Here is a 13,604-nt window from a genome sequence, read left to right on the forward strand (position 1 = left end):
CATAACTGGGGAAAGTTGAAATTTTGGCAGAGTTTCTGCTATTCATAACATATATATAAATTAAATATATTTACAATTTTTCGCAAGATTAGTTTACAGTTAGTAAAGAGTTGGTTGTAGACCATGGCAAGCAGTATCGAAGCAGGTCTAATATTCGCCAACTAAATTTGAGAACCTATTAATGGATCGATTCCTATAATAAACCTATTCATTCTAAATTTTGAATGACATTAAAAAATAGCAAGCAGAACCAAGGCATAAATTCGTAAAGTCATACTCCAAATAAAACCAGATATAGTATTTTATACAAATAATTTTTACTTTTGGTCTGTTTTCTAATATATCACTTTCAAAATTCTCTATAAAGATCATCGATAGCTATATATATCCTTTTAATAATATTATGGGTAGAGAAAAAATTGCCTCGTCATGGGTGCCATTGGACAAAGAGAAGCCGACCAGAAACTATAACTCTGAAGTTAATATGAAATGTGAATAATTTGACACGGTTTTAGTCTATATTTATTTAATTAACTATAAATATATTTAATTTTCTAACATTCAAATAAAATCCTATCAACATTTCAAGTCAATAAAACTAATTTAATTCTCAAATATTTGAACATTTCGTCTTAATTTTCAATGAATTGCGTCTCATTGCACATTTTATTAATAATTTGAGCGTAATTTTGCATCAGTGAAATAAAGCGACAAAGAGATCAACCACAAATAGTCAAAATATTGAGACAGATTTATGTTTAATTTCCGTTTGCATAAATTCACATCAACTGTTCCATATATAAATTATATAAATATACATATATAACTGTTTGTGTTAAATATATGTGTATATATGTATAGCATTATAATCAGTATGCACGTGACCTCCATTAAGATCGCATTGTTTGGCTGTCTCAGCTTCCTTCCTTTTCTGCCAAAACGCATTGATTGCATTATGCACTCGGCAATTTAATGCTTTCAATATCAATGCACTTTGGCCTGGCTTGGCTTGGCACTTCAACTCAACCATTAAGCAAATTACGAGCCGAAATTCCAAATACATGTGAAAATCATGCACATTGTTGCAATTTGCTCGAATGCTCAAGGCCAGGCATTGCTATGGCATGGCAGGGCATGGCATGGCTCGGGCCAGCCCGTTCAGCAGGCAAGCAGGCAGGCAGGCAGGAGGCTGACTATACAATGCAGCAAATCAACTGCATCATATGCTGATGCAATTCAATCAACTACACATAGCTATCTGCATTACCATCCAACTAAACGCACACACACACACACACACAAACACACTCACATTCAAACTCTCGCACACACACCCACACATACACTTAAAAAGCACTCACAGATCTCGAATTCAAAACGATTTTCAATTAGAAAGGATTAAGCGAGGGAAATTGCAGAAGGATTTAAAGCGCTGCATCAACAGCGAAGTTATTGAAATGAATTTGTATGCTTGTGAATGCTTGACTGACTCACCGACTGACTGTCTGCGCTGAGCGATTGAATGAATAAATGAATGAGTGAATGACAAACTCAACAAAATGCATCAAAATCCAAGCATACAAACAACAACAAAAACAAAAGGTTCTTTGCAAATCTGGGATACGGGGCAACAGCATGCAAAAATATATTGCAATGTTATTGATTTATAAGGCAAAGCACTTGCACAGCTTAAATACGCTTCGATTGAAAAGGGACGAAATAAAAGAGCACACTGTAAAAGGGGAATGCTGCAGAAAGAAATCTGCACAAAATAAGCAAAAAAGAAAGGGAAAACAAAGCATGAAAAAAAGGAAAAGAAAACAGAAAACAGAAAACAAATCTATAAGCAAGACGAACTAAGACAGCCAGTGCCAATGGCTACGGTAACAAAAGGGAATCGCAAATGAGGAAAGTCGCTGATTAAATTCCCTACACAGAGGGTTAATCAGCAAGCATGATTATCCTACAAAGAGAGAGATAGAGAGTGTAGGGACAGTAGAAAGTAGTAGACAGTAACTTAGAACAGCTTTAACTTGAGTTAATTATATTAAAAGTTAACAATATTAAGACTAACCAAAAATATTAAGAAAATTTACTGAATTAACTTCGCAACATTTAAGAGATGATTTTCGAAAGGGAAAAGTCAACAAATCTAAATTAGAGTATACAAAATCAAATACATAAAAAGGCAATAATATTTACGGTAACTAATAAACAAATATTCCATACAAAGATATTGCAAATATATAAATATTGCAAAACATTAATATTATCGTTATTAAATAAAGTTTGTTGAATTTTTCTTAAAAAAAACTTTCAAAAATTTTAATATATGTTTAGCCCTAATTAAAAAATCCTTAGAATCAATAAATGTATTTCACAATATAAAAAATATATACCATCAAAAAATATTTATATAAAAATAACAATTAATAAAAAAATTTAAAGTGTAATAATAGTATTAACATTCAATGCAGAATAAAATCACATATATAACAAAAATATTCAAAATAATATTGCTTTAATTAATGAATTTAAGCAATATTATTCGAGCGAATATTCTAGCTATACTCAGTTATATTCCAGCTCTAGCCATCTCTACTGCACTTTACTATCTCCTCTGCATAGTTGTCATACCTTTTGCCCTTTATAGAGCATTAAAAAGCAGTGCAGAGCTTTATTATGCAACGTGTAAAAAGAGGAAGCTAGAGACAGGAAGGCACGATGTTGCTACCATCTACCAGCTACCAGCGAGAAGGCTGGCAGCAGACCTGCTCCATAGCTCAATTGCTGGCTGGCTATGTGTGTTCGTGCTTCGTGCTCTGTGTGCTCATTGAGTTGCAAATTTCAAATGCACAAAAGTAATGCAACTCATTTAATTTTCACAATATCCTTGTGCTTTACTTCTGGTTGTAGTCGAGCATATGCTGGGTCGGGATCAGGGCCGGGGCTAGGGCTGGGGCGGCGCCCCCTTAAGCTGAAGCATATCTCTCTCTCTCTCTGTCGCTCTCTTTCTTGCTCATTTGCGCCCTGGCTCTGCTTTTGTCACTGTGTATGTGTGTGTGTATGTATGCTTGCTTCCGTTTCCTATGCTTGTTACAATGGCTGACTCGGTACCCCAGTTCGATTCCCGCCCGCGACGCTGCTGGGAGTCGGCTCTCAGTCTCAGTCAGCCTGCTTTGTATCACTCTATGCACAATTGCACACAGCACATCAGAAACACACACACACTCACACACATAGATATACATATACATATATATGCCTGCAAAAACAAAGCTCCCAGCTGGCTTGCTGGTTGCGCTGTGAGTTAAGTAAAAATTGGTTCATAGCCTGCCTCTCAGTTAGCAATATATTTTGCCCCATCGACACAGAGTCGAGTCGGATTGAAGCGGGGTGAAGTGAGCCGAGGAGAATCGAGACGCTCCAGTTCGAGTCGTTTGCCAGGGGTTTTAATGAAATGCGCAACGAATTTTTAGTGTCAGTGGAATTTTCAATTGCTCAAAGTTGTTATTGCTGTTGCTGTTGTTGCTGCTGCTGCTGCTGTTGCTGTTGCTGTTGCCATCGCAGTTGCAGTTGCAGTTTATGTTTGAAGAGCCGGTACCGTTGGCTGCACCGAGTTTTGTAGTTTGCCTGAGTAAATTATGTTTACTGTTTGGTTTATTCGTTGTATTTTGTAGCACTGTTTTGCTCTAAACAAGCCGTATGAGGATTTCACATAAAGCAAGAATAAGAGCGTGTGAGAGGGAGAGTTTTTCATGCCCCAACGTTGCTGCCATTCGTTTTAAGCCCAGGTGTAGGAAATGAAAATTAAACAGTTGTTTAAGCAAATAAAGGCTGGACTATTTGTAGCCATCTAAGCAGAGTCATAAAATGTGCAAAACTTGAAATGGCTTGAGCAAGAATATGAGTGGGGTTGCCAGACAATCAAACTGCATTCTCGACAAATGAGAAATAAGCATTAGGAGCGAATATTTAGATATTAAAGGTACAGAAATTCCTTAAAATGTTTTTTAGGCAGTCAAAAGTTTCCTGGATTTTAAAGTATATTTATTAGACATTATTTAGTACTAGATTTTTAGATATGTTAATTTCAAACACAACTGTAAAAGGCCATATTTAATAGTTTTTTTTTTTTTTTGTCTTAAATGAGCGATTTAGTCGCTTATAGAAAGCTGCTCAGAACAAAAATTCTGCACCTAGAACTAAAAGTCATTTTGATTACATCTTTATATAATATTTAAATATATCATGTGTATATACTATATTTTTATCTCTGTTAAATAAAATTGTAGATACCGTATCTAAATTGAATTGTGTATATTTATTCTTCTTCGACATATTTTCATCGATTTTCCCTCCATAGTAAATTCCTACACTCATCCACTCACTTAAATTATTCACCTCAAGCTGCACACTTATATAGTTTTCGCTATAATTTGATAATAGGTAGCCGATTCATTTATTGTAAATTGCCGCGTTATCAACGCTTTAAGCAAACCGCTAACAAGTCAACGCGAGCAGGCATAAAAAATTAATTTAAACTGCAAGCAACGCAGGCACATCAACTACAGCCAGCCTACCCCGCACCCAGCTCATCCAACTCATATACCAATCTGCAGCTCTCCCCCCACCCTCGCCATTTCACTGCCGTTGGCGTTGACAATAAATGCATTCGCATTTGTTGCAAGTGGCGCACCATGTGGCCAACAAGGAAGGTAGCCGTGGTAGCCCAGTTAACCCTTTTGCTTGTTGGACCTCTCACAACTTTTACGTTTTACGTTCTACGCTTTGCGTGCCAGTGTTACATTTTTTAATAAAATAATTTTTGCTGCAACGATCTTTTTTTTTTTTTTGTTGCTGTTTGGCTCAGCGGGTTCGTCTCTCGTTCTCTCTCTCTCTGTCTCTTGCTCACCTGATATGAATGTAATCTCGCTGAGCATCATCCAGCGGGCGGCGAAATACAAATGCAACTGCAGATAACGCCCCAGGCGATGATGTAATTTGATTGTCACGTCGCGTGCATGATCCAGCACTTGGTCGGGCATATAGGAGAACTGAACCGGCTCCCCGATGAACTGGCGTCCGCCAATGCTGAAGAAAACTTTGGCGTGCACAAACACCTGCAAGAGAGTGGATAAGAGTGCAAGAGAGATGAGTAACAGTTTCACAAGAGCAACAGCAACAACTCTGTGTGTGTGTGTGTGTGTCTGTGTGACTGGCATAATAATTAAAGTAATCACATTCATTTTCTTTTTTACGACGCATTTGCCCGCGCGCGAATTGTACACACATTTTTGTTGGCCGCCGCCGTTGACAGTTTTGGTCGAAGTTCAGTTATGGACGCGCCACGGAAGTGCCATGCGTAATAAAAGAAGAGGCGGATAAAAATATCAAAAGAACATTGTATTTACTTTTGGGCCGGACATTGGCTACTTTTTGGGGCCAGCCGGATGTGTAAGTGTTGTCTTTCCCATTATCAATTGGCCTGGGCATGGCTAATGAGTTGTCGTTGACGTTAAGAGGTGTTGCTTCTGTACTTTGTATGAGCACATTGAATGCATGGAATATCAATTGAGAAACATATGCTTGATAGCTGATCAATATGAATAAAGCTTGGATTTGTTATGTATGGCTATAGTCTTACTTTGTAGACTTCGTTGTTAACTGAATTTGTTAGGCTTTATCTGTATCTGTATCTGTATCTGTATCTGTATCTGTATCTGTATCTGTATCTGTATCTGTATCTGTATCTGTATCTGTATCTGTATCTGTATCTGTATCTGTATCTGTATCTGTATCTGTATCTGTATCTGTATCTGTATCTGTATCTGTATCTGTATCTGTAATCTGTATCTGTATCTGTATCTGTATCTGTATCTGTATCATGTATCTGTATCTGTATCTGTATCTGTATCTGTATCTGTATCTGTATCTGTATCTGTATCTGTATCTGTATCTGTATCTGTATCTGTATCTGTATCTGTATCTGTATCTGTATCTGTATCTGTATCTGTATCTGTATCTGTATCTGTATCTGTATCTGTATCTGTATCTGTATCTGTATCCTGTATCTGTATCTGTATCTGTATCTGTATCTGTATCTTATCTGTATCTGTATCTGTATCTGTATCTGTATCTGTATCTGTATCTGTATCTGTATCTGTATCTGTATCTGTATCTGTATCTGTATCTGTATCTGTATCTGTATCTGTATCTGTATCTGTATCTGTATCTGTATCTGTATCTGTATCTGTATCTGTATCTGTATCTGTATCTGTATCTGTATATGTATCTATAGCTGTTGTATGCATACTTTTATTAGTAATACTATTAAAATCATATTTACTCTATTGAGGGCTATTCGATTTACATACACAATCTAAATGCACATTTGATTTTCAATAACTTATTTCATATGTGAGCTTAGCTCTACACTAATTATTATCTAATGTGAAACTCGAGGAAAGTTATATCAAAGTTAGACTGGCTTATCGTTATATCCTTTTTGGCCAACAACCTGTCAAAGAAGTTTTCAACAAACTTTCTCAGTGCTGTCCATCACACTCACACACGCACTCACAGCTGCACCCAACGGAAGTCCACCACTTATAGAGACAAACAATCTGATGAGTCTAAGCCACCCCTCACTAATTAATAGGACCACACGTAGACGTTGACCCCTCCATGACAATGTCTTAATCGAAGCTATAAATCTGAGCACGCATTTTAAAGAGTACACAGCGAATGAGTGAGAGAGACAGAGATAGAGTGAGAGTGGAGTGGAGCGTCGCTGCTCATTAGAAATGCTAAAGAAAGTCAAACAGGCAGACGCTAACCAACAACACAAGAGCTCAAGAGGCTTATCGAACATCTGACATGTAATGACAGGGCTTGGACTGAGTCTTCGACTTGGACTTGAGTTGGAGTTGGAGTTGGAGTTGAGGTCTGAAACTGTATTGAAGAGCTCTGGCTGTAGCTGGTGGAAGGCGCAGGTGTAGTGAAAGGTACAGCCAGCCACACGCGTGTCATAATTAAAACACAATTAGCATAATTTTGGGCTTATCAATGCATCACAAATGGCATTTTGAGTATTTATTGCATGACCGCAACGTGTACCCAGGCGAACCTGGCCCCGTGCTCCGCTGCGCTGGATGCTCTAAGTAATTTTATGACTTATGGGGCATTCCGAATGGCGCTGGCCAAGCAAATGGTAATGAAAAATCATAAAAATGAGAATTATAGCGACTGAGCAGGAGACGTGGACGTAGATGCTATCGTCGTCGTCGTGGTTGTCGACGTTGTCGTTGATTCTGTGTAAATTATGGCAACCATAAAGCGAATGGTCAATGGCCAAGTCAAAAGAGCGTCTCCAGGTCCAGGTAGGCCACCACCCCAGACTCTTGACTCACAGCCCTGTTCAGTTCAGGCACTGGCGTACAAATGGCGGCAACAAATCAAAGCGCCTAGAAAATTTGTGGTAATTGAAATTTTATGTGCCGCTCGAAGCTGCTGCCAATTGGCCTGGCCAGCATACTTTGTGGTTAATTACGTCAGCAGATTTGTGGACCAACTCAGAAAACTTCAAGTCGGCCACTAAAGTGCTCTATCTAAAGTGGCATCTCTATCGAATTTCCAATTCAAATCGAAAAGCACTGGAAATTATTCGTTTACTAAAAAAAAAAATATCCAAATAAAAACTAATCATAAATTTCCGGGTAAGCAGAGAGCAGTTAAGATTCAGCAGAAGCATTCATTGGGATTTGTCGGTAATTAACAGAAGAAGCCATAAAATTAGACAGTTAGTTTAGTTGATGGGACTGAGAAGCTCTTGATTATGATTAGTTATACGGTAGTTACAGATAAATATAAGATGCAAATGAGCATAAGGTTTATAGCTCCATTGAAATGCTGAAGAAAATATGGTTTGTTGAGTGCAATGCCTTTTAATGCCATTTTAATGTTTGAAGACATTCTATTCTTAAGCAAACAACCTAAGGAAGCTGGATACTGCTGCCCACAGATAACTTCAGATAGAAGGAGGCTAGGTTGCCGCCGACCTTACTTCTTATATGATTTAATGTATGAGATTTATATACGATATTTTCAATAATTTAAAAAATTATATTTCACTAATTTCACATTAAAATAAATTGCATCAAATTAACAGATTATATAAATTATATTACAAAAATATATGACAATACTTAACACAAAACAAAAATTATCTAAAAAATTTGAATTTATTTTAAATTAATGTAAAAAGAGAGCAACAGATTAAAATATATTCTATTTGACCTTAGATTAGTGACTACGGTAAATGCAATGATGCAAATTCTTGAACCTCGGCAAGCATAATATCTTGATATTATGTTGAGTTAGTTCAAAGAATAATAAAAATCAACTTTTTTAAACATAAAAAATGACTCATTTTTGGCAAATATTCCTCTGTCTATAAAAGCACATTTAAAAATATTTCGTTAAATCTTCTTTAGTTTTTATCGCATTTTGTCCACTTTGAACATCATCAACTTAGGTCGTAAATGGAATTTATGACTTAATGCTTTATCGGAATTTATTGGAATTATTATTATTTTTTGTCTTTAAATAAAAAACTTTCCTTCAAAGTGTATACGAAAATATCTATATTCATTATATTCCTACATTTTATTAAACCTAGTTGATGAAAAAGGAATTTATGATAGCTATTTTATATCTCAAATAAGCAGATATGATTTCTACAAATTTATAATAGTATTTGTTTATGGAAGTGGAAATCATGTGGGCTCATATTATCGGGCACGCATAAATGTATAAATGTTTCTATTGTTCCATGCCTTATGAAAGCAACCAGATTTTTGGCCATGTTATCAATGCAGCTTAGCTATATGGTATGTTATAATACTGACCTAAATATATTTATAAGCCCCAAAAACATGATGCGACCTAACAATAAACAAAACAATGTACCATCGGCATTGGCTCTCAGATGTATTCAATATATGTGTATGGAAAAAAATTGTGTTTAACCCAACAAAGTACACATAAAATGCATAATTATAACATCAGAATGTAGTCAGAGTTTGGTAGCTATCATATACATACTTTCCCTTGATAAAACAAAAAAAGTCAAGATTAATTTGACACAAATTTGACAAGCATATGGAGCTGGGGAAAATTAGAGTTTATATTACTCGAAATATATACACAAAGCTAACAATGATAAGATCAAACAGGACGCATATAAAAAATAATTAAACTGTCGTACGATACTCGAAACTGTTCGACGAAGGAATTGTGCAAGAAATTTATGACAGCAAAAGTGTTTGGTAGGGGAGCTGAGGTGAGGTGAATGGGGTAAATGCAATCATATTGAATTGTAGCAGAGTTGGTTTTAATTAAAGATAGTGCTGCGTGTTCTGTGCCCAGCTGCTGGCTACCTTTAAACAATTTCGGGGTTCTCTTATCAGTCAACAAGCGCATAACTATCTCAATCTACCATTTAACACATTGCCAGCATAATTTGGGTCAATGGACTTGAAAAAATTCTGTTTGGTTTTATGGGTCCAGATTATGGAGCTGTCGACTATCAGACGAACCAGCGCCCGTCCTCCCAACTCGAAACTGTATTCCCTTTGGTTGTTCCAAGTTGGAGAGTGGGCAAGGGGGTAAGCAAAACAAAACATCGCCCAATCATTTATATGATTGTATTCATGTATTCGTAAATACATATGCCTGGATACTCGCATTGTGTTTACTTTCGATAAAGACTACGAGTAAGTAAGGAAATTGACTATATAATGCTTCGGCATATATGTATATATGTGTATGTATAGTGCGAGTACCTCAGCCCGATTTCAAGTGCCACCTGAGTCAGATCGGGCCGGCACGCTGCTGGGTGCGGGCATTTATATCAATTGCGGTTTGTTTAGGTTCGATTTCGTATTTGGTTTGTTTATGTGTGGAAAGAAAGAAAAAAAAATTGTTCGTATTTTTTCTTTCGTCTCTCTGTCTCTGTCCCGCTTTCGGACAATTTTATTTTATTACCGCACTGTGGTTGCTGTGTTTTTTGTTGTCAGAACTGTTTAGCATTTATTTGCTCAGTTTGCCGCCGCCAGTGTGTCTGGCTAGCTGGGTACTATATGGACTGTATGCGAGTGTGGAGCGGTTGCGGATCGGACCTAGCGGCGGCTGTTGATTTTTTACGATTTCCAAACAAAAGGCGCAGCTCGTTTTGTTTATATAATTTGTTGTCGCTGTCGCTGTTGTTGTTGTTGTTATTATTGTTATTGTTGCTGTTGTATTTTATTTTTTAAGAGCCAATTTATCTGTCCACAAATGACAGTATCGTGTTGTCTTATATGCAATTGTGGTATTAACAATAAAAATGTGATGAAATGCAGTTGCAGTTGATAGCTGCAGACTGATTTGAATCGTGGACTCTTGGAATGCGTTTGGTGGGTAGAAGTAGAAGTATTAGTAGGAGAGTATTACACAGGGAAGGCAGCGTAGCAGCATTAGGAATTGTATTATAAATAGTATGAGGAGAAAGCTGAACAGCAAGAGAAGTAGTAATAAGAATGCTATAGAATAAAATAAAAATTGAATACAGAGTGGGAAAAACAATAAAACATAGGAACTAGTAGTATACAATATAATAATAGTTGAAAAGTAGTAGTAGGAAAAAGTAGTACTAGTCTATATTTAGTATGAAATAATTTGTAGTATAAATAGAATGACAAAAGGTAGTAAAGTAATTAGTAAAATGGTAGTTCAAAAGACGTAGATTAGTATTAATTAATAATAGTGCAATAAAAATAGAATAAGTAGCATAGATTTATATTTTAGAATATAGTAGAATAAGTTTAATTAATAGAAGTAATAGTAGTAGAAAGAGTAATAAAAAGTAGTAATAGTAGTAGATCATGTAGAAGTTATAGTAGTTGTAGGTCAACAAGTAGTAGAATAAAGCATGGTAATAGTAGTATTAGTATGTCAATAATTTGTGTAAATGGTAGCATTTAAAAGGGAGTAGTCTCAGTAATAGTATTCGAATACGTAGTATTAATGACAGTAGAATATTGTACTTGTATGACTCTTAAATGTAGTGCAGGTAGTACAAATAGTAGTAGTAGTAATAGTAGTATTTAATGAACTATTACGATTATGACAAAAGGTAGTAGGATGAATTTAATGTGTAATTGCAATAATAGGCAAACTTATATACGGAGTATACCTAGTGAAGTTTTTGTGTTGTGAAGGATAATACCAAAGTTAAAAGTTGTAAGAGTTGTCGCATCAGTTGTAGAAGCACTATTTGTAGTCACTTCAAACTCACCTGCACATCTTTGGAGAACATGTTGTTCGTGTGTATAATGACGGCACTGAAATTTCGCACTGTTTCAAATTCAAATGTGATTTCGACTGGACGGCCAAATAAAGTGTCATTACGCCAGCCAACCCATTCGTAACCTAGAAAAGCAAATTTAAACGAAAGTGAATTGATTAACACATAAACAAATATAAATGTGAATGAATCTAATGTATTATTTATTTATTCCTTAATTAAGTACAACCATTCTGATTCATATATATAATTTTTCTGATTCATTGAAAAGTTTCTTATTTATCAAAATTTACTTTTGTATATTTCAGCTTCTCCCTCGTGAAATTCTATCTTATGTCTGCCATAGACCTAATTTACGTAAGTAGGCCTAATAGCTCGCCTTTCATTACACTTTACTTTATGCATTTTCTGTCTCGACCAAATATCTTAGAAACTAAGAACGAAAGTAGTCTAATATCCATTATGTATGATACCAAATGACTGTGCTGCCAGTTTAGCGAAATTTTATGTGGCATTTATGAGGCAGCCACAGCATGTAGAGCTCAAGCCGTCACTAACGCAGTCTAGACTAAAGTAGTTTATGTGACAGGCACATGGAGTAGCATAAAACAACATTTGATTTTCGGTAACCAGTCCAATATGTGTTTACCTTTACCAAAGCCATTGATATCCATGCGAAAGTTATCCTTGCCTCGCTGTCCATCAACCAATTGGCCAAGTCCATTCACAAAGCGATCGCCCTCCTCGTGCCCATCATAGGTTTTATCGGATAGATCGATTTCCATGCCGCGTTGCACACCCTTCGGAATGCTGTACGATACAATGCCCTCTGCAATGGCAAGATGAATAAGTTAAGCGATAAATAAGGTGAGCTAGTGAAAGGCAGAGCGTAAATGTAAGACGATTTGTGGCGTCATATTTTGGGCCGATTGCAGCTACTCGTAATTATAATGCTGTGGCTCATGTTGAAATTACATTACACAAATTTTAAGTTATTCGACTAGAAAAGCAATAAATTAGCCTAAAAATTGTAAATTAAAAATGCAGCATGCAATGGAGCCCAGAACTTGGCCACAGCAACGAGACCTTTAATAAAACAATAAAAGAAACTAACTAAGTTTTAGCTCTGGGGTCGCGCGCAAATGCAAAACAAAGTCATCAAAACCGGTCGCACGCTTGATTGCATGCCTATAGATACTTTTTCATACATTAACGAACTTTAAGGTACTTTGATTTTGAAATATGCTCTGCGAGAATATGCCAGATATGCAGATTCGGTTTTATTTATTAACTTCTGAAGAAATGAGCAATGTGCAAAGTAATATGAATGAACTTAAAGCAACTGAGAATTTTTATAAATATTTATTATTAAATGAATGTTATAGAATATGAATATGAAATATATAAATTAAAAAAACATAATAGCCTAAAATAATAATAAAATATAATAATATTGATTAATATAAAATGAAAATTCTTAAGTATAAATACATTAAACAACAAATTTCGTTTAAGTTTTATACTAATAAAATATCATTTATTGTTAAGGGAAATATATTCTATTCTTTAATTATATTGATTCAAAAATATGAAATATAATATATATAAATAATTATATATCATATTATCTACATCTGCAATAATAATAATTTTCATGTATCATATGAAAGAAAATATTGCATATATAATTTTTGTTTCTTATATTACTTGAATGTACTATATATAGTATCTATAGCATGTAAAATCCAAGTGCTTCGATAAGAAGAGTCTCTCTATAAATAAACATATACTCAGCACTTATTTGCTAGAGTATGACAGCTTCGATTTGTCTCTGGATAACCTCGCTCTTGCGACCAGGCAAAGAGCTAAGCGATACTTTAGCTGTTTGCCAGCCGCAGGGCAGGAACAAGTGCGACCACAATGTTGAATGGCTGCATCGGGGATGTGGGATGAGGGACGCGCGTAATGTTTGGTATAATTCATGGCTATGGCAATGGACCACTTACCTTCCCAGGCACAGCCAACGATCTCGGCGCGCAGGCAAACGGTGCGATCGTATTGACTGTAGGGATAGATGCGCACCTTGGACGCAAAGATGCTGGGCTGCAGCACGTTCTCCACCTCGCTGTAGGTGTTTATATTGCCAGGAAGTATCTGCAAAGCAAAAAAACGTTATTAATGCTTCAGCTCTGTGTAGGTGGGGGAATTTGAGATCTTTGGCTACAAAATAAAGCAAGAAAAAGAGAGAAGATTGAGA

The 13,604-nt window shown here is 35.9% G+C and overlaps 1 protein-coding gene across 4 annotated transcripts in view; it reads right to left on the reverse strand.

Moving 5' to 3' along the window:
• Ddr (discoidin domain-containing receptor 2) overlaps positions 1-13,604 on the reverse strand; it is a 111,974-nt gene that overhangs the window by 63,396 nt on the left and 34,974 nt on the right. For 3 of the 4 annotated variants that reach the window (XM_089256933.1, XM_089256936.1, XM_089256935.1), the window contains exons 4-7: positions 13,354-13,501; positions 11,997-12,176; positions 11,339-11,472; positions 4,916-5,123 (exon numbers count right to left, since the gene is read on the reverse strand). In XM_089256933.1, coding sequence (XP_089113059.1) covers positions 4,916-5,123; positions 11,339-11,472; positions 11,997-12,176; positions 13,354-13,501 — 670 coding nt within the window. The remainder of the gene's footprint in view (positions 1-4,915; positions 5,124-11,338; positions 11,473-11,996; positions 12,177-13,353; positions 13,502-13,604) is intronic. The other variant, XM_089256934.1, reaches the window with a different exon arrangement.

This window comes from Drosophila navojoa, chromosome 3, assembly GCF_054131105.1.
Source record: "Drosophila navojoa isolate 15081-1374.11 chromosome 3, UAZ_NAV_1.0, whole genome shotgun sequence".
NCBI classification, from domain to species: domain Eukaryota; kingdom Metazoa; phylum Arthropoda; class Insecta; order Diptera; family Drosophilidae; genus Drosophila; species Drosophila navojoa.